Source organism: Cyanistes caeruleus, chromosome 7 (genome assembly GCF_971803275.1).
Source record: "Cyanistes caeruleus chromosome 7, bCyaCae1.hap1.1, whole genome shotgun sequence".
In the NCBI taxonomy this organism is placed as follows: domain Eukaryota; kingdom Metazoa; phylum Chordata; class Aves; order Passeriformes; family Paridae; genus Cyanistes; species Cyanistes caeruleus.
The window spans coordinates 36,535,778-36,557,428 of record NC_141707.1 but is presented as its reverse complement, the minus strand read 5'-3'; the positions used below and the strand labels follow the sequence as shown (position 1 = coordinate 36,557,428).

At 34.6% G+C, this 21,651-nt stretch overlaps 1 protein-coding gene across 2 annotated transcripts in view; it reads left to right on the top strand.

Annotated features, from left to right (window-relative positions):
* Positions 1 to 21,651, top strand: part of LRP1B (LDL receptor related protein 1B) — a 623,130-nt gene that overhangs the window by 489,043 nt on the left and 112,436 nt on the right. For both annotated transcript variants that reach the window (XM_086896592.1, XM_086896593.1), the window contains exons 42-49: positions 3,535 to 3,724; positions 5,109 to 5,313; positions 13,473 to 13,665; positions 14,105 to 14,230; positions 16,379 to 16,507; positions 17,904 to 18,023; positions 19,020 to 19,133; positions 19,330 to 19,479. In XM_086896592.1, coding sequence (XP_086752718.1) covers positions 3,535 to 3,724; positions 5,109 to 5,313; positions 13,473 to 13,665; positions 14,105 to 14,230; positions 16,379 to 16,507; positions 17,904 to 18,023; positions 19,020 to 19,133; positions 19,330 to 19,479 — 1,227 coding nt within the window. The remainder of the gene's footprint in view (positions 1 to 3,534; positions 3,725 to 5,108; positions 5,314 to 13,472; positions 13,666 to 14,104; positions 14,231 to 16,378; positions 16,508 to 17,903; positions 18,024 to 19,019; positions 19,134 to 19,329; positions 19,480 to 21,651) is intronic.

Below are 21,651 nucleotides of genomic sequence, written 5' to 3'. Positions count from 1 at the left end.
CATGGCAATATTTATAGGCTGCATCTCATCTGTGGGACGCAATCTATCTTCGTTAGCTTCAGTAAAAGTGATAGATAGCATTTGGCAACGTAATGATGTGATCACTCTGGCATTGCCTTTGTAAATCATAGGCTGTTGCATTCTCTTGTGTAGATATTTAATCAGTTATACACCCCATTACTGATTTAATTCAGAACGTCAGTGGCAGGTGAATAATGTGAGTATTTGTATATTAATATCATATTGTATTAATGTTCTTTTCATTTAAGTATGCTATTCATGTGAAAATCATAAACTGTTGCTTCATGGCTAGAATAAATTTAATCAGTGCTGTAGGCATCTAATGCCATCAGTATTTTAATTCAATATGTCAGTGAAACAAATGGGATTCTTTTCATTTCCAGTTTCTTTATGCTTTACCAATTCAGAATATTACATGATGCTGCAAAAATATGAAGCTTAGAGTAAACAAATTGCTAATTTTCAACCTGTCGGTGGCTTTGGGACTAAATCCCCCAACCGTAGCACCAGAGAGGATGAGTACATATTTCTGATGTATTTTCTAGTAACTGAGTATATAATGATAAATTAAATTTAAGGAAAAAAAGTGCTCTGGAATATTCTTTTAGGGGAGTATGAAATAAGTAAATATAAAATAGTATCTGTGCAAATCAGTAATGATATAACACTGCTTAGGAATCTTCTTCAGTGTCCTGTCTTTAGAAACATAAAGTTGCTGAAATGTTTTAGTTTTAAGGAGCAGCCTAAAGTTTTGAGGACTATTTCTAGGATAAATCTGTCCTTGATCTCTGTTTTATCACTGACAAAAAGATTTACAGGAAGTTGGAGAGCCATCAACAACTAAACAAAGGAACAAAACAAACAAACAAAAACCAAAATATAGAAACATATAAATTAGCAAAAACTGCACTGCTAGCACATCCAGCTCACACCACATGTGAGCAAGAACAGAGTTACTTGTGTTATCCATTGTAAGAATTTATCTAGAAGTTGTATCACTCTCTAAATCTTCTGCCCTTGACTTTAAAATCACCTTATTTATAGATTTCTAAAGCTATTAAATGAGTCATTTCTCTATTGGTTGAGTTCTCAATTCCATAAGTAGAGAACATGATAAAAGTTTATTAACAAATGAAAGAGTGTGCCTGCTGTAAATCCTTTAGAATTAATGCTTTTGGTGGAGTTAAGAAAATGTAATTGGGGTGTGTTTGTAGCAGATATTTTTCTTTTTAATTAATATTTTTTTTCTTGTCTTGTAGCAATTAAATTTCTCTGATTTATTTTTTTTAAGAGCATGTTTTTTTACTCTGAGTTTTTCTGTTTCAGTTGTTTATTGAACAATTGTCACCTGCAGGTCTTTCAGCTAAACTTTATCTTTGAAATGTTCTTTTATAGCTTGATTTCTTTTATCTCTGCTCCCCTGAGAACACATGCATGCATGGCAAAGGGGTTTTTTGCAAAAATGCATATTTTATTTCATTAAAACATCTTTCACCCATGTGCTAAATGTTTTCTTGTCTCCATATATGCCATAACCTTCCATGTAGCTGTTTTCTAAAAATTTAAAAATTCCCATTTTATAAACAGTAACTTGGAATGAAACCTTCTTTTGTCACCGTTCACAGGCCTAAAAATGGAACTGCAGCACGGTGTAAGAAGGGGAGGAAAATTGAGTTTTCCTCTCTAGTAAAGAAATTACTCATACAATAACAAATCTGGTGTTGAAGAGCACTTTCATCCCTGCAGTTGTGTTCTAGTTGATCACATCTTGCTGTGACAGGAACAACATCATTATTTTTTGTCTGCTAAAAAGAGTTTTGGACTACGTTCTGTAATCAGTTTGCTCTCAAATTTCTTGACAGATTCAGACAGGAAACAAAGCTAAAGTTGATAGAAATTCAAGAGGTTACACCAGGAAAATGATTTTTTTATTTTTTTCTGTCATCTTACAAAATAAGAGCAATACATACTTTGATGGTTTGTTCATTACAAATGCAGTGTAGAATTGGTCAGAAAATGTCAATACATCTGTCATTTTGTAATAGAATCACAGAATATCCAAGCTGGAAGGGACCCACGAGGACAATTGAGGCCAAGCTGTGATTTCACACAGGGAAATCTAATAGTTAAATCATACATCTAAGAACATTTGTTTTAGTTTAGGGAATTGTATGTAGTTGTGAACTTGAATTCAGCCTATATATTTTAATGGAAATCTCTGTCACAATATTGAAAAAGCAGATTATCTTTGAATTTCAGTTGGTGATTTCTAAAACCCACATGACATTTCAATATTTTGAGTTACTTGTAGGTGAGCTGAAGGTACATGGGTTTGTTTTATAAATTCTGTTTCATAGGTAAACAAACTATTTTTACACATATTCACCACCCTTTAAATCTTGTCATCTCATTTATTTTTTTTCTGTTGCTTCTTCTTGAATACAAGTCATTTTTATTTCTCCAGAGATTTGTCACAAAATGTGACACCAGAAGATGGCCAAATACTTTAACAAGAAAAATACAAAAAACTGATAAATCATTATTGGTCTCATAGTTTTGATTTATTTGTCTCAAAGTTTTGGTTCAGTGTTTGCTCTTTCAAAGTGGTCAAACTCTTGTTGGGACTTTTTGTTCTGTATATATAATTTGCACAGTAAAAATTGCATCTCTCAGAAAGCTGAATGAAATCATAATAGCCAACACAATGTAATCCTAATTATATTTCTCGATTTTTGCCTTCTGTAGCTCATTAATAAGCTGCATGAACTTTCTGGTCTAAAAATATTTGTTTCCAGCAAAATAATAAGTGGCGTTATCAACATAGATATTTCTGTAGTAATTCACAAATAGTGGTAGGAAATAATTATTCTTATTTCTCACAGCCTGTCACTTTTATATATTGGGACTAAATACAGTTTATCTTTTCAGAGCATTAAAAATATGTTTTAGTTGCTGCTTAATATTTTTTTTTCCTAGCTCACATTTTTTTGTGCTGAGTGAATGAGTGTGGTGTCATGGCTTATTAAAATTGTGTATTGATGCTGAGACCTTCAGAGTAGGTATTTTTTCAGTAATTTTCAGGTGTTTAGCAAAAGCCAATACAGTTGTTAACAGCAGGACACTTTGATCCCTATTAATGTATCGTGTCAGTGCTACAAAATACATTGAGAGGTGGTGTTAAATTATTGTCTTGAATAAATGTTTGTTATTTCTAATGCGTTATCTGGGGATACTGCAGTGGCAATATCGTTTAATGATTGTTAGAATTGATAAATATAAGTGCTATTAACAGTGGTCTTGCCCTCTGTGTTGTTTTAATTTAAATTTACGAGAAGAAAATGTTAAGATTTTGATTGCAATAAAAACAAACAGCAGAAATGATAAAAACAATTGCAGAGTCAGTCAGCTGAAATAACTGAACCCTGCGAGTCTGCAGGATCAGCTCTGAGGGAAAACACGACCAACCGTTGCCATGAGCAGGAGTTTGATTTTCTCTGTCACCGTGTCTCGCAGATGTGGGCTCGGTGGAGGGCCTGGCTTACCACAGAGCTTGGGACACTCTGTACTGGACCAGCTCCACCACCTCCTCCATCACCAGGCACACCGTGGACCAGCGGCGCCGCGGGGCCTTCAACCGCGAGGCTGTGATCACCATGGCTGAGGATGATCATCCCCACGTGCTGGCCCTGGATGAGTGCCAAAAGTAGGTGTTGCATCTCTCCAACGGTTACAAACCCCAATTCTTGCCCGGTGTCAAGCAACACCTCTTTATTTTAGTCAACCAATATTGCTGAACCCCACCAGGGCTGATTAGACTTCTCCGTTTAGGAGATAAAAGTTATCATGTTTTATTGTTGGTATCTTTTGTTGTTTTGCTCTTATAAAGGAGTTGCAGAAGCAAGATTGAACATTTTATCTGCTTTTATGTTTCAGATCAAATAATCATTGCATTTTCATGGAATGTTAAAAGCTGATTTTCATAGGAATTAGCTAAATGCAAAATATTGAGTGGTCATTTTCTCAGATGTGTCACTCTTACTGCTCAAGTCAAAACAAAAAAAATCCAAAATTTATTCAACCACTTACAAAAAGAAGTCTGAGTTTCTTGTGTACAAAATAGAGGCCCATGTGTTTATCACAGAAAACAGTGTTGTATAAAAGTATGCAACAATGGACAAAAACCTGCAAAAAATTCTATTTTAGTTCCTGCCCACCACTATCAAAAATACTGTGTTAGTGAGAGGATTTTTATTTCCCTTCAGTATCTCACACATTTGAGGTACTTCAATTTCCTCTGTTAATTCTAGGAGAAAGGCAGACTGCTTTTTCTGCTTATTGTAACTGTCTGTGTATTTTGTGGAATTTGGGGAACATTTCTGCCATATTCAATTCTGATTTGTGATAACTAAATGTACAAAGCTGCATGAGTAGTGGAGCATATTTCCAAGTCTGAATTCATGTCCTGTTAATGCAAATCAAAAGTTTATGCTGCCCTGTAAAATACAATTACCAAGGTACCATCAATAAAGCCCCTAAGCTCTGATGGAGATTGCAGTGAGAGGAGGGGCAGCTTCTTTCAGTCTATGAATTAGAATTCCACCAGCAGTCCGGTCCAAAACATTTTCTGTCATTGTTAACAGCAGCAAGGGGCTGACTGAGCCAGTCCTTGGGTGTGCAGAGAGTTCTATCACTGCTCTAATATGGGAGAAGCTGCAGATTGATTTCACTGTTAAATATTACTAATACACACATTAGCAGAATTAATTTTATATCATTACACAGCGTGTATCTCTCTCTAATGTTAAATTACTACAGAGACAAGATCAGGATTGAACAGATCTGTAAGAGAAAAAAATTGTACTCTTATACAAATTAATGAACTAGGAAACTGCTATAATTTATATGTATAATTTATTTATAGGCTGTTCCATTTTCTTCTTCACTATTGATTATTGCAATTATTTATAGATGCCATTCAGAATTGTTTATGATGGCATTTGCTGTTTTTTCTCTGTTGCTCATTTAGTAGAGAATTAAATTATAAAATGTATCTTATGGTTTTGTTTGTTATTTTGATTTTAATACAGCTTAATGTTTTGGACTAACTGGAATGAGCAGCTCCCAAGCATCATGAGATCCACCCTCTCAGGCAAAAATGCCCAGGTTATCATTAGCACTGATATTCTGACACCAAATGGACTCACCATTGATCACAGGGCGGAGAAACTTTACTTTTCAGATGGCAGCTTGGGAAAAATTGAGAGGTGTGAATATGATGGATCACAAAGATATGTAAGTAAAATGCTGCACATACTCATTGTATGTTTGTTTACATTCATTAGCATCTTCCAAGTAAAATTGTTACAGAAAGATTAATAATTGCCTCATTTTCTCCCTGTATTATTTGTATATTAGACTTCTAGCTCTATTGAAATACAAATAATGCTGTTTGCTCAGAATTTCTTTTGTGTAATACTTGAGTGTTACTGAACAAATCTTATCTCTAATATTTTCTAACTCTACATTTTCAGATATTGAACTGTTCTCCATTACTCTTTCATCATAATATATTTTGGTCCTTGAACACTCTTAGTTTCAGCTCAAGCAGATCTTTTACTAGGAATGTGCTGAAGGCATTTGATCTGTGCTTGTGGTTTTGTTACATCTTTAGCGCTACGTTTCTCATATTTCATGAAATCTTTATTTCAGGGATTTTGTACCTCCCAAAGTTCAGGATAAAATGAGTGAAGGGCATGTTCTGGCTTGTATTCAATTCCCAGCTTTCCAAGAGAGTGCACATCATCTCACTTTGATATCTATTAACTTTTAAAAAGTGCTTCATATGCAATATATGCGATTAGATTTTTTTTTTTTCATCTAAAATGAAAATAATATGGGTTTTTTGAATCTTATCCAGAAGTTCCCCACTATTTTTAGACAATTTTTTTTTTTTCAAAATAAAATAGGAGAGCCAAGTTTGTAAGAGCAGAACTGAAGTACAGTCTTCAGGGATAGGCATGTGCTTTTCCTTTTATAAAATTAACCACAGCTCACTAAAACTTTCAGATGCAGTAACTGTATCAGAAACTTGTCAAACCAACCAAATGGATTCTGAAGTTTTCATTCTCTGACTATATACTTATTAACACAAAACGGAAATACAAGGTAATTAGTTAAGTACAGGATAATTAGTAGGTTGTGATTAAATAGTTTAACTTCATCTTTGCATAAGGTATAGCAAAATAGGCATCACAGACATGAAGTAGGATGTGATGCCACTTAGATACAGAAACCATTATTAAAATACTTCTTTTTTAATCAGGTCTTTGGCTTTCACTTTTCAGCAGCAAGAAGAAAAAGATCATTCTGTTTTCTCAGCAATTAAACAGTAATACCCCCAATTTTTTCTGAGCACTTTGCCTCTTGGTTTTGCTTTCTGACAATTTTGCTCTCCTTCTCCAATGCAGTACACAAAAATCCTCCTGAACACAATGATCTTCAGCTCTTCTGAAGGGTTTTTTGGTGCTCTAGTGTGTTACACCAATACATGTTGTGGGATAATCAGCTGATTCTCTTGCTGAAAGTGCTGATCTATGTTCCCACTCTTCCTGCATTACTGAGGATTTTTATAGCAGAAGGAAAAGCCCAGCAGGCTGCTTGGCCTCTAGCAGCACTTCAGCAGAGTGATCACGCTGTAGATGCATTTTTACTGAAACAAGCAATGCCAGAATCCAGCCTGTTAACTGTATTATTGACCTAGTGAAAAATAATATTTCCAGGGCAGTTGTTTTACTTTGTTCATGTGCTGTTCAGCTGGATGAGATCCCTGGTTTCTGTGGCATCAGTCAAGTAATGATTGTTCTGGTGATTCTTCAGGGTGTTTCAGTCATCAACCACATGTCAAAAAGAGTTTAAACAGATTACTCTTTTCCCCAGAATCTCTTCATTGCTCTCTGGTTTCAGTTAGGCTAACAAGGATAGAAATTGGATAGTAGAACATGAAAGGATAATGGTAATGTAATGAATTTTCTTCCAGATAGCAGCTTCTTTCTTCATTCTGCTCACCGCAGTAATCTCGTACAATGAATTAGTAGAAAATCATTTAACAATATTGAACTGACTCTTTAAAGTGGATTGTTAGGGTTTATTGATTTTTGTGTTGAGCTGATATTTTAATACTAGTATTTGCTTTCAGGGAGACTCCTTCAAGTTTGGAATGTTTTTTGTCGCTATTGTTCCTTTTTATTACTTAGAAGATATTAAGTTTGTTGGGGTTTGGTTTTTTAACAGTTTTTCTGTTTTAAAAAACAGATCTTCTGTTTTAAAAAACAGAAGAGGCATTTTTAATCTTTTTCTTCATTATTCTTTCCCATTTTCTTACACTTTTTCTCCTGCTCTTACTTTGATTTAATATAGTGGCCACAGCTGGTTTTAGCTGCTTAGTGCTTTAATTACAACATTTTTTTTTTTTTATGAGCGCAGAAACTGAGCCAACAGCAAATAAAGCTGATTTCAAGCTGTGACTTATTTTATTTTTTATATTATTTAAGTTATTTTTCTAGTAAATCATGAGCTACTTTTATTTATTTTTTCCTTTTCTTCTTCAGTATTAAGTATTTTCAGCATTTTACATATGAAAAACTAAAAACATTGTTAACTTCCTGTGAACAATTTTTTTTTTAACATCCAGGCTGGAAGGTTTTGGTCTCAGTTATAATTTTGTAAGCCTATAGGTGTGATTGTTACTATTAATATGGGTTTAGAGTTGTTTCTAGTAATTATAACCTTCATGTAATTGCAGCCTGCCAGTAATAGTAACTTTCAGTTTCTAGGATGTTTGATTTTATTCTGTTGAATTTTTGTATTAAGGCAATTAAAGAAGTTCCATAGTTTCTGTACAACTTCTGTTTTATTCAAATAGATTTTATTATACATCCTCTTCAGTCTATAGCAGAAGTGCAAGCTTTAGTTTTGGCTGTGCATATAAACTTGAGTTTAATAATGACCTCTAAAGTTTGCTTTTCGTGTGTGTTGTTGTATTTATTTGAAATGCAAGTATCATTGAGGGCAGCAGAATAATTGTGGTCAGTTCTGGGATGACATCAATGTTACCTTGAGAAGTGACCAAATAACTCACTAAGGCAGGATAAAAAGGAGATCAGTCAAAGCAGCTGGAACAGAGCAAAACTGTGCAAAATATGAGCGATTTGAAATGTAGAATGTCTAACTGAATTAAAATAAAAATGTGCAAAAAATTCTTAAAAGAGGTTCTCACCAAGTTCTGAGTAGTGGCAGTTAAAAATGATGCAAGTCCTGAATGTGATTCTGTGAACAATCTCATTGGTGTATTCTCTATGAACAAATCAATATTCAGACATGAAAACAAACCCAGAGGAAAATAATGTCAATTAGGAGGTAGATATTTTAATTAGCCTTGATGGTTGGTCTAGGAAAAAAAACAAAAAAGCTGAGCCTACTCTCATAGACAATTTATTTCACCAGTTTCTGTAGTTTCTCTGTAATTATTCTGAATGGCACTAAAAACAATAATAGTAGAGAAACAAGAAAGACCAGTGAAAAATGACATTTTAAGCGCAATAAACACAATTTACTGCCTAGATATTTAAGTTTACTGTGGTTTGCTTTTCCTTTTTTCCTGCCTATTATGATTGTTACAGGAACAAAAGTTCTTTTCTTGGCTTTTTTTAATCAATTCTTTTTTCTGTGTTTGAAAAGCAGCTGGAATAGTATAGATATTCTTGCCAATTCATGGCACTAGCAGTGAAGCTGTGGATTTTTAAATTTTCTCTGTCCAGCAATATAAATACAGTAATTGGAGCAGGAGTGTTCCATTCTTGATTGTTTTCTCTCACAAATATATATTAAAAAAGCCTTTGTTTCTCAACTTTTCAAAGGTCCACATTTCCTTTCAAAATTCATCTGAAGGCCCAAACCATTAGAAAGAGTGAAATACCCAATTCCTGTTTAATTTGCTCTTTTTCTCCAGCAAATGGAGTTCACTCCCTTGACGTAGATTTGTTGCTTCTTTCAGTAGTTCTGTTAAAAAATGTTAAGTTTGAGCCTAATGAAAGTCATTCCCTTGCCAAAGGCAGTAAAATCCTCTAATCCCTATGAGGCAGATCCCTGGTTGAGACAGAACCAACATTTTCAGTTTGGGACAGTTTATGAAGTATCTTGAAGTCCAGTGTTGGTAGCCTGGTTGAAATTACCTTCAAGAAGGAATTAATGAACAGATAAAACTAATCTCTAAGGCTATGGAGGGCAAGATATTCATGATATCTCAAGATCCAACAAAATTCTAGGAGATTGAAGTGAATTTAACATTATATCAAGTTGTTTTTTATGAAGTTCAAATTTATGTCATTTATGAAGTTGAAAATAATTATCATGGGATTAATGAGTATATAGTTTCAAAGACCCTGATTAGTATAATAGTGGTAAATAAAGATAAAAAAGAGCTGTGTACTTTCCATTTCCATGGCACTGGAAAGTACAAACCTTTTATTAGCAGTTGCCTAATCTATCATTCTGCTGAACTGCAAACAAAGTAGCAGCTGGAACACTGCAAATTCAGCACTGAGGTTTGATTTTCAGTGTCCTAGACATTCATTGCTAACATGGAGAAACAGAAATGCATTGTTGGAGAGGAAGCACTTCTGATTTTGTTACACTGTGCTTGGAAAATTCCATGGAAACTTAATCTTGCTGTTCTTGCTAAGAGTGGTCTTCTAGTTGTCCATTGTATCCTTTTCTATAATTCCAGTTCTTTAGAATTTATTTGTCAAAGACAAAATAAATGCAAGAAAATCCATTTATTAAAGATGTCTTGAAAATAGTCTTAATTCAAACTAATCGACAAAAGAGCATCACAACAAAATCAGAGTTTAATCTAAATGTACCTTTTTTTGTATTATAAACATAATACATATCCCTTAAATTATTTCATTTTCCCTAGTCTGTGCAACAGGTTTCCTGGTATTTCTTTATCATATAACTTTTTCTATAGGTTCCTCTTCAATAAAGTTTTAAAATCTGTATCCATAACTAAACAGAGATGGGATACCATTTTAGGTCTTTCATTTTAAAGAATAAAATATATAACTTTGACTTATGTGGTGCTCCGTATAACTTGGTTCTGTCAGACTTTTAATTCAACTAAAATGTTATTTTTTAATTACTGGTATCTCTTTATGGTTGTATAAAGGTTTTAATATTGACTTTAAATTGTATTTGTAACCTTTTCAAGTGTAGTTTTGTGGACACAATTGTACACTGCTTCGGGAATCTTTAGAAAAGCTAAGAACACTTAAAAAAATATTTAAAAGCTTTATTAGGTACTGCTGCCTATTTATTAAGAATTTTGAAAGAGAATTATTAATAATAATCCATTCATTAGGGTTTAAATACTTAAAAAAGATAAAAGTAAATAATATTTTAAGCTGGTGCAATAACTTTATGCACTTTATACACTATAACTCTTTTAAAAAACCCAGTATTTCTGTAAAAGTTTTGTGTTGTCATGATAAAAATCATTCAGTCTAGTTCTTAATGACAATCTAATAAGGGTTTTATATAAATCATCAAAATTACAGTATTCTGTCAGAAATTCTCCGCCTGACACCTCTCCCTGGCTGGCTCCTTTGCTTTTCAGTCATGTTTTTTTAGAGAAACTGCTACACAAATCTCAAACTAGAGCTGTCAAGTGCTAAACCAAAAGCTTCCTGGACAACTTAAAAAGCAGAATTCAAAACAGAAAGGATTACAATTAAAACTAAATTGTTTCTTAATTTCTGACGACCCCCACCCCTCCAGCCTCCTCATCGCTTTACAGGAACCAGATAAAAAATTTCATCTGTTACATAGAGCTTGAAATATCTTCTATAACTGAACTTTGGTATCATTTAATATTAAAACATGGGATGTACTCTTGGATGTGTCTGACTTCCACCCTTGCAGGTGGCAGGGATGGTAGGAATGCCTTTTCACGATTCCTTAAAGTTTTAAAATTGTACTTGGATTCTTGCAAGTTTTAGTATGAATTTAAATTTTAAAAAATTGAAATAAAAAAAGTCACAACTTTCAATGTTATTATATAAATTAGAATTTCAAAGTGCTATAAAGGTGGCCAAAAGCTGATAGAAATATGAAATCTGTATTTTGGTTGCTCAAATAAAACCAATGTCCTTGGCTAGGGCTGTGACATAGTACAGAGACTCCAGGAAATGAAACACAATGAGCAATAGTGAAAAAATGTTTGGTTTTGTGGCACTATTTGGATCTCAGTTTTCCCAAGGCTCAGCAGCAATGACCAGTCCTGTAGTGATTTTATATTCTGTTGTTACAAACTGAGATAAGTCAGGACGGTGCTCCCCAACACACAAAGTTGTGCAGGGCAGTGTTTTGTGCTTTTTAGCCTTGTTTTTAACAATAAAACCTTTCCAACTGGGACAGTTTCCCACTAACACAGAGAAGAATATGGGGCTGCAAAATCTGCATGGCCAGATTTCATAAAGGTCTTTCAGAAACATACATGATTTTTATTTTTTTTTCCTGAAATGTCTGAATATGAATAGTGCAGGCTTTTAAGGGTGTATTATGAAAACTGTCTTACTGGAAATGTGCACAATTAGAGAAGAAATATTTTGCCATTAATATATTCCCATTTATCTTTCAATACTTTTAGTTCTGGAAAAATGTTGGTTAGAGAAAGTTTTTCTCTTGGGATATTTATCGCTGGGAAAAAAATATTTCCTGAAAAAAAAATGATTTGCTGTCCAACCTTCTTTAAAATATGCAGAAATACATGATGTGCATAATGAAGCAGAATTTGTTATAATTTTCTGATTAATGTAAGTAATTTTGACATTCTGTCTGTATAAGTGAATTTAAACATGGACAGGAATGTTCCTATGCACAGGACTAGAATTATTTATGTTAGCAGGTTGTTGAGATACCTTGAACTGGCACAGGTGGGAACAAACCTGGAGCATCCCTTGGTGTTGAATCCTGCAGAGCTGGGGCACTTCCTTCATCTCCAAGGCACAGCTGTAGTATCAAAATTGGAGACTTTTGTTTCACAAAATGAAATTTGGATGCCCTGTATATTAGGTGCACATGGAGAGAAAGATTTCCTACACACCCACAATGAATTATTTAATAATTAAATATGGGATTGACTATTATTACTCCGTTTTCACCCCAGCACTTTTTAAGGAGCTGCCACACAGCATCCCCTTGCAAACACAATGGGCTGGGATCCATCAGATTGCTGGTTCATGGAAGAAATCTCATTGTTAGAAAATCCCTCTAGGAAAGGGGATAAAGCACACAAAGCAGATGGAAAACCATGGTGATCTAAGTAGTTACGTTAAAGGATTTTATTTTTCTAGTTTTATCCCAATTTCCCTGTGATAAGTAGCAGATAGACACAGGATTTTTTTCTTTTTTTTCATTGCCTGGGTGAGAACAGTTCACACTTTATAAATATACATAGCTTACTATTTTTTTTCCCCAGAGAAACCTAGAAGGCAATTCAATAAAAATGAGTATTACTTATGTCCATTTTCTAATGGAGAAATATTAAACCCCTTTCACTACTTCTCCAGCCAAAATTAAACTTTCAACTAAAAAGCTGATAAAAAATTGTCTGATTCTTCAGAAGGGAAACTGTCCATGTAAAATTTTTAATTCTGATACATGAAAAGAAAGAACATATACAAATATTTTACAGGAGCTGTGATTTGGATTGGGATCAAATTCATTGTATTTCTAGAATTTTTTTTCAAACCTTTCTATATAGTGACCGTCATTCATTTTTCCTTCTAAGCTATTTTTTTCCTTCTAAGCTTTAAATTACTTATTACTGTGGTGAGATTTTACTTTTTTTTCCTTCTAAGTTTTAAATTAACTGTTACTGTGGTGAAGTTTTTCTGGTTGGGGTGTGTTTTGGTTTTTTTTCAGAACTTTGAAACATGAAATATTTATTGTCTACAGTTCCATTTTCTAATGTGATGATGTGGTGGTGTGAAGAGTGGTGAGCACTCTTCAGTTCTCTAAAGCTCTTCAGTTCACTTTGGCTCCCAAAGACTGAATTTTTAGACTTTCAGCCATGCTGAAAGAACCTCTTCTCTTTTCTCTTGGAGCTGTTAAGCAGGTAAAGTGTTGAGTAGGTATTTTTACAGGCATATTTAGATAAACTGTGATTTTTTTTTAATTAAGGAACAGATGCCTGGTTTTCTGAAATTTGGATGCCTGTGGCATCCTTTTAACACATTTTTAAGTGCTGTTATCTCATTTCCCCAGGTGCAGCAGGTATAAAAGTATTAAGTGTTTTGTCTAAAAGCGATAGGAGTCTCATTTTGCACTTTAAAATCTTCCCATTCAGTGACAGCTCTTCCTTTCCTGTTTCTCTTCTGCATTTTGCATTTTAGGTCATTGTCAAGTCTGGCCCAGGTACCTTCCTCAGCCTGGCAGTGTATGATGAGTACATCTTCTGGTCAGATGGGGTGAGGAGAGCCATCCTGCGTTCCAGCAAATACACAGGAGGAGACACCAAAGTTCTCCGCTCCGATATCCCACACCAGCCAATGGGAATCATCGCTGTTGCCAACGACACCAACAGCTGTAAGCTACAAAGCAGTTTTCTTAACGTCAATATTATTAATTTCAAGGGTTTTATTTAGTTTCAGCCTAGTCAAAAGTTTATGTGGTGTTTCAGAAATCTTTCTGTTAAGAAAAGATGGGGTATAGCGTTTTCCCAAGTCAATAAGTATTACTCAGGATTTTCTGCTATGGGCGTTGAGCTCAGTGGATAGCAGTTAAATACTTTCCTGTCAAATTTCAGCAGTTTTGAATGTTGCAGGTTTTTAAAATTGTTATTTTCCAGGTGTTTGTTTATCTTTAGCACACCAGCATCTGAGGGATGCTGACATTTTCATCTGACTGATAACACCCGAATCAATTGCTCGTGAATCTGCGATATGGTGATCTTTGCTCTCAAAGACATTGGCCACTGAAGCAAATTGAATAAAATAGAGTTCATCTCTTTTTGTTTGTCTTTCAGGTGAGTTATCTCCCTGTGCACAAATGAATGGAGGCTGCCATGATTTGTGCCTTCTGACGCCTGATGGACGCGTGAACTGCTCGTGCAGAGGGGACAGAGTCCTGATAGATGATAACAGATGTGTGAGTAAGTAATGGTGGCTGACACGATGCTTTCCTGTGCTCTGAGGCACTTGGCTTTCATAAGACAGTTGGCCCAAGCCATTAATTTTATTTATTCTATGTACTGTAAAAATTGATCTGGCAATTCAGCACAAACCGAGCTTTTAACTCTTTTGTCTTGTAACTATTTTTGGGGGGTTAAAAAGTGTTCATACTCTCCTTAAATTCCTATTATGGTAGTGGGATACTGTTTCTTATTAACAGGGGTTTTTTGACATATTTATTGCAATTGCTGCTGAGATAGATAGAAAATCTGTATGTATCCTTTCCTAGGCTATGTGGGACAAATTACTGAACCTTAATTAAATCACTTTCTCACCTATCTCTTTGTGTTGTCAAACCAGTGATTGGCAGTGGAAGTGAGAGAGGTTCAGCAGATGAATTCACATGCCAAAGATATATTATATATATATAATATACATTTTATTTATAATAATTAAGTGCATTAATAATAGAATAATGTATATTCTATATAATCATATATAGAATATATAATATATTATAATAATATAGAATACATAATATGATTATATTTATAAGAATTATATGTCATTTATATTTTCCAACTTGCATTGCAACTCTTAAAATTGCTCTTAGGTAAAACCACGTTTAAATTGTCATCTAGGACATGAAATTAGATGTAATCTTCTAAATTATTCTGTAGAATGTTTGCATGAAATGTTGATCTGAGCTATCAGGAAAAAAGAAGGAAGACATTAAATGATGGGGTAGAGCAGCACAGAAAGGATGGAAGCAAGACAGACTTCAGTTTAGCTTTGAGATCAAAAGTTTCCTTCTTCATAACAGAACGGAATGTGATGCTCAATAAAATTGAAAGTTAGCATTTCCAGCTGAGAAAAGGAATTAACTGTCCTTTCACAGTGTAATTAGGCTGTGTAACTTCCTGCCAGACAAGAGTCTTGAGACAAAGCCTCAGTGAAATTCAAAGAGGGAGGGATGATGAAATGGGTAATGACTGCTCTGACTATTTACTTGTCATCAAAGAAACCGTTTGAAAGGCGTTAAAATGCTTTCTTTCTGCAAGATGGAGTTTGAAGCAATCTCTACAAGGGTGTCCAGTTAGACTTGAGCTGTGGGCAGATTATACTATATATACTTTTATTCTTTTCATTTTTTTAAATAAAGATTGCAGTCCAAGATGCTGAGCTAGATGATCTACAAATGTAGCTGAGAATCACTCTCCATAAGATCTAAGTTCTTACAATGCTAGAAAAGAGAGGGAAAAGAGATTAAAATACTTCAATTCAAATGTAAAGGATGAAACAAATCATATTCAAGACCAGATTTCACCTTGTTCGGAATCTGTATTTTCAGCACTTCTTCTTCATGTTTGAATCAAATCAAGAAATGCTTTCAATTTATATTGGCTTGGCTATTGCATACAGCCGACACTGGTTCTTCTTGAATTTGTGCTGAAGTGATTATAATGGAAACAAGAAAGAAGCATAACAACTGGGTATTATTTCCCCATTGTTCTCCTTCTTGAGTTGTCCTAAATGCTCCTCGTTTCTCTCCACTTTGATATTTTGGTTAGAACCATGCTCACGAAGCAGATGTATGACCCCATCATGAAGTTCATGACCAAACTATTGTGTCCAGTTTGTGATATGTTTTAGTTTCTTAAGTAAAAGAGTAAAAATTTTAAATGTGCACCTGGTTCTCTTCTAAAATAATGGATAAAACATCCACTAGATGAGAAGGGGAGGGTTTTTGTGAATAAAAGAAATAAGTAAAATGGAAGCTGCAGGTTTTCTGCATTGGGGTTTAGGCTGTACCTTTCAAGCTGGGGGTTGGGAAAGCACAGGTGAGTAGAAGAAAGCTGAGCACTATAGTTCCAAAGCTCTTATTAAAATCAGTGCCTGTGAGTTGTTTGACTACATATTCCTTCATGGATATTTGTCAATGTATTTTCTTTTACAGGTTCTCTTTGTAAAAGCATTTAAGTTCTGATGCCATGGTGTGTTTTACTGTTTTGTACTCAGGTTTTCAAAATCCATGTAGGTTAAATTTGAAATGAAGCCAGCATTTTTTTGTCATTTTTGCTAGTTGTAAAAGCTTTTAAAAATTACATGTTAATGTGGTTTATTTTTAGGTAAAAATTCTACTTGCAACATCTATTCAGAGTTTGAATGTGGGAATGGTGAATGCATTGATTATCAGCTGACTTGTGATGGCATTGCTCACTGTAAGGACAAATCTGATGAGAAGCTTTTCTACTGTGGTGGGTATTTCCAGATCTTTCACCTTCCTGTTGTAATTTTGGTGTTATACATGCTTAGATTGCTTCCTCTGTGACTTTTCTATTTCTCCCAACTGCTTGGCTGAGATGCCCGGGAAGAAAATGCCAACACACATTAAGAAAATTGACATGACATGGAAAAAATTACCTGAAAATATATTTTTCTTACCAGCTTCATGTATTAACTGACATATTTGATAAAAAGAATTTCAAATATGTCTCAAACCATGTTTCTGTCTCTAAAACAAAAATAAGAAAAAACATTTCTAACTGTTTTTTTATAGATGGAAGATACCTTACTGTACAGTATTGTAAAATATATCAATGTTAGTTATTAAATTTATAAATAGATTTATAAATACAAGATTTGTTGCCCAGAGAAGCTGTGGCTGCTCCATCCCTGGAAGTGTCCAAGGCCAGGTTGGACAGGGCTTGGAGCAGCCTGGGATAGTGGAAGGTGTCCCTGCCCATGACTGGGGTGGAAGGAGATGGTTTTTAAGGTTCTTTCAAAACCATACCACGATTCCGTGATTCTGAGAACCAACAGTTTGTCTTTCTATGGATTTGCCATATAATTTTATGAAGGACATTCTATTAATTTGCAGTGTGACAGTGAGTACTTCGTCCCATTTAAATCAACTGTACCAAATATTTTGGTACACATTGGAAAAAAACACCAGGAAGAACTAAGGTCCTTTCATGCCCTAGGTCATATACAAGGTGTTGCTTTCTAAATCTGATGAAGGACAGGATGCTGGACTCATTATTGTTGATTAACTAATGCACTGAAAATCGTTATTGTGACTTCTGCAATAATTAGGGCTTTAGTAAATCAGTCCTGAATTTTCAAATATATCATTATATGTGAAATTCATGCATTCTTTAGTAGTGTTCTTGAGCAGAATGCTGTTGGTATTGGTGCTCAGAAATCCAGAAACCTCTCTGCCAATATGTGTTGTGATTTCATTCTCCATTTATTTCTATTTCAGCCAAATTTGGTCTGCTTCATTCTATGTGTTGTCACGTGCAAATATTCTCCCCCAAAAAAGTGTGTCAAAACAAATGCATTTAAAATACATGGGCATTTTGTACCACAAGTTAATGAAAAGTGGGATTTAGGCCTCCCTTTTTTCCTTTTTTTCTTTTTTTGTTCATTCTTTCTCATCAGGCTTTCATTTATTGTTTTTTATCTCTTTATCAATTCAAGTTATATCAGTCCCTATATTGGTCCAAGATGCATAGTAGTTGAACAATATCTGAAGTATTTTTTTCCTGAAGCTTGGAATGCATCACCAATTAAAATCTTTTTCTGGGATGTTTATTTGGGTTGAGCTGTTTCCATGAGGTGTCAATCCAATCATGTGATTTATCTTTGCAGAAAACAGGGGCTGTCGGAAGGGCTTCAAGCCATGCTCCAATCGCCGCTGCGTTCCCAGCGACAAAGTCTGTGATGGTGCCGATGACTGTGGTGACAACTCTGATGAATTTGACTGCAAAGGTAAATGGCACCTTATTTCCAAGGTGACTTGGGAATATTGCTTTGTAAATACTCATTATGCAAATAGGAGTAGCTGGAAAACAACGTGGGATTTCATCATATGATGGGATTGATGTAAAGGCTGATTTTGGCTTGCACCTACAGTCTTCTAGAAGAAGGGTGGGTTTGGCTATATAATATAAAATATACATATGCATTATACATATAATATTTTGTTTTATATGTATAAAATATAAAATTCAGGTGCTGTTTCTTCTGTGAAGAAATGAGAGAATAACTTTACTGCAGACAAATTGAAAGATGGGTGGTTTCTTCTCTGCATGTGCTTCTTCTCTGAAGCAGCAGATGCTCTATTTCTCTGTTTCTCAGATGCATGGAAATGTCCGTGTCCTTTGCAAAGCTTACTAGAATTGTTCTCCTTTTCATATCAGAATTGTTTTTTGATTTATGTCTTTTAACATGAATATTTATATGCGTGCATCAGCCAATGCATGAAGACCAGCAAGCAGACCACACAAATCCTTAGTTATAATTCAGAAAGGTTGGAGAGGATATTATTCCACAAGATTTATAACTAAAAAGCTAGACAGCTATTGTAATAAGCATCTTTTGAAAGCAGCAGATTATTTTTAATCACTTACCTAAATATAAGTAGAGGGAAAACCATACAGACAAGAACCCCAAGCTGGTTTTACAAGAAATAAACCTGAGAGATTCATGGATGCTCCTAAAAATGCTTCTTCCTCCCTCAAATATTGCATATCCCAAAATGAATTGAATTACCTAGAGACAATTTTAGGCTAAAAAAATAAATTAAAAAATGAGCAACTTATAAGGTGTAATAAGCTCAAAATCACATATCTGCTGGAAGGTACAGTGTGTTCTGAATGCCTCAGTCTGAAAGGCAGAAGGCTTAAGCATCATCATGTGTATGATGTTCATCTGAAAAGTCTGTTTAGCACACAAATTTACATCCTTTATAACCATATGTTCCAGACTCAGCGTGCGCCTCGACAGAATTCCGCTGTGCAGATGGGGTTTGCGTCGGGAAATCGGCGCGGTGCAACCAGATCATCGACTGTGCAGATGCCTCGGATGAAAAGAACTGCAGTAAGTTTGTGTTTGTGCCCCCTCGCAGCAGCTGCTCCCTGATTATTCCTTGTTATGTAGCACTTAATTCCTGGGCGTTGCTGCTTGGGATTCCAACACCTGCGTGGGCTCCTGCATTTTAAATTAAATTGTGAAAATTAAACTGTGGGGCTCTCAGTCTGTGTCAGGTGTGTGGTAATTTTCTGTCTCTTTCCAGATAATACGAACTGTGCTTATTTCTACAAACTTGGGATAAAATCTTCAGGATTTATCAGCTGTAATTCAACTTCTCTCTGTATACTGCCAGAATGGATTTGTGATGGATCTAATGACTGTGGAGATTATACAGATGAACTGAAATGCCCAGGTAACTGTGAAAAAGTGAAAAAAAACCAAAAAAAACAACCCAAAACATTAATTTACCTTTTAAACAGAGAAAAAAGTCCTATTTGGGGAGGGAGTATGTTTCTCATTGTGTTGCAAAAAGTTTATTCCATCAATACTGGTTTAATAAACATGGAGATTAATACAATGATTAATTAAGTTTATTCACCTTTATTTTGTGTTTTCTGGGATTATGCAAATTATTACAAATGAATGCTGATTCTTTTTCTGAAGCAAACTGTACTGTCTAGCTTTCTATTTCCTCCAGGTTAGGCTTGTCATTTATCATTTTTATTTAAGTAAAACATGAGTCATTAAAATGCCAAGCTCATCAAGCATCAGCATAATCACTCAGGAACTTTTATTAGCTACCGCTTTAGTGGGTGGTATTTCTTTTCTTGCTGACTTTCTCTTTTATTTGGTGGAAGCTCTTGAAATTGGCTGCCAGGGTAGAATCCAGGGTTATTTCTTTTGTGATAGTTCTGATCTTCAGCCAGGAGAAAGGGATCATGACAACTTGAGCCCCAGACACAGGACTGAGGTTCTATTTAATGTTAAGCAATGAATTATTCACAATATTCAATTCTCCCCCAATGAAGGAAGGCATTTATGTGTTTGCTTTTTATCCAGAAGCCCTCATTTGAGTTTGAGAATATTAAGTGCAAAATGAAAACATTTTTTATTTCTATTTTTTTAATAATTGATTAATTCCAGAGTGACATTAACCTCCTGCTTACCGGTAGTTCTCTTTCCTCTAATAAATAATGTTAAATAAAAATAAATATTTACTAATTATAAATTTTATCAGTTTGTAAAATTAGGCTTTCTAATTTTATGTTGTTCAATGCCATCAAATTTTTGCCTAGTGGTGGACAATCTAATTACTTCCATTTAATAGTCTCTTTTTCTGTCTGTTAATCCTCTTGTGTCACCAGAAGGTTCTGTTAGAAGTCTCATACACGTTGTGCCAAATTTATTGACAAAAATAGTACCAGGATCCAGAGGAACCTGGGACTTCAGCAGTACTGTCAACCTGTCACTAAGAACTTCCATCAGTCCTATAAAATAGATGCATGTTAAGTTAGAGTTGCCATTCTAATTTCTACATTCTCCAGTTTATCTCTTTATTATGTAGAATTTATTGTATATAACACTTCATTAAGCTCAAAATAGCTTAATTTGCTGTATTTTTAGACAAAGAAAGGTTTTTTTCCATACCAAGGAAAATTTTGAGAGCAGTGTGCTACAGCTTCAGTAAACTAATGTTGCATAAGTACACTAATGTGCATTTTATTCCATTGTCCATTTATTTATATTACTTTTCTCTGAATTCCAAATGTATGCCAAAATGTTCCATCATTTTAATGTGTGACTAATTGCCTGGATCATTCCTCCCTTTACTTGGAAGCGATACCATTCCCACTCAACCTACATGTGATTTCCTTTGCCATTTCATTCAAAACTGACCAGCTCTGGCACATTAAGTTTTTGAGTGTTGTTTCTGTTGTGAATATTGTAATTCCCATTAGCAGTTAGCTTCAGTCTCATTGTTCTTACAGAAAATTACAGCAAAATACTCATGGAGGGCAGCTATTCTTAGGGAATCCTTAATACCTACCAAGTCATCACAGATGTCCCACTTCTTTCTTTAATCTTTCTTTTTTTATTATTTATTATTATTATTCATACAGCTGTAGAAGCCATAAATGTTTACCCTTCCTTTTAAAAGAGGGGAGGCTGAATTAAAAAAAAAATTCAGTACCCTGAGGGAGTAATGAAAACCATGGCAGAGAGTTTCAGTGGTCTCCAATGCTTGGAACTGCATCCTGGCTTTTCCCAGGACCTTGCTTAAGATTTTAAAAATAAGTCATTATTTAGGCTAATGATTGTGCTTTCATCATGAAATGCTACATGTGGCATGTTTTCTTCCCGCACACCTGGTTTCTAAGCATTCATAAAAGTCAATTTCTAAATTAATTTCTGACTCAACAAAATTAAAAAGACAAGGGAGAACGTTTTAATTTCTGACCAAGTCTAAACCTCTGGCTCCAGCATCTCTGATGTAGCTCCTGTTAGTCAGTGCATGCTTGAGATTTGTAGCTTCTCCCAGTGACAAAAATACTGCCACAATTAGATTATCTTGTAAATGACAACA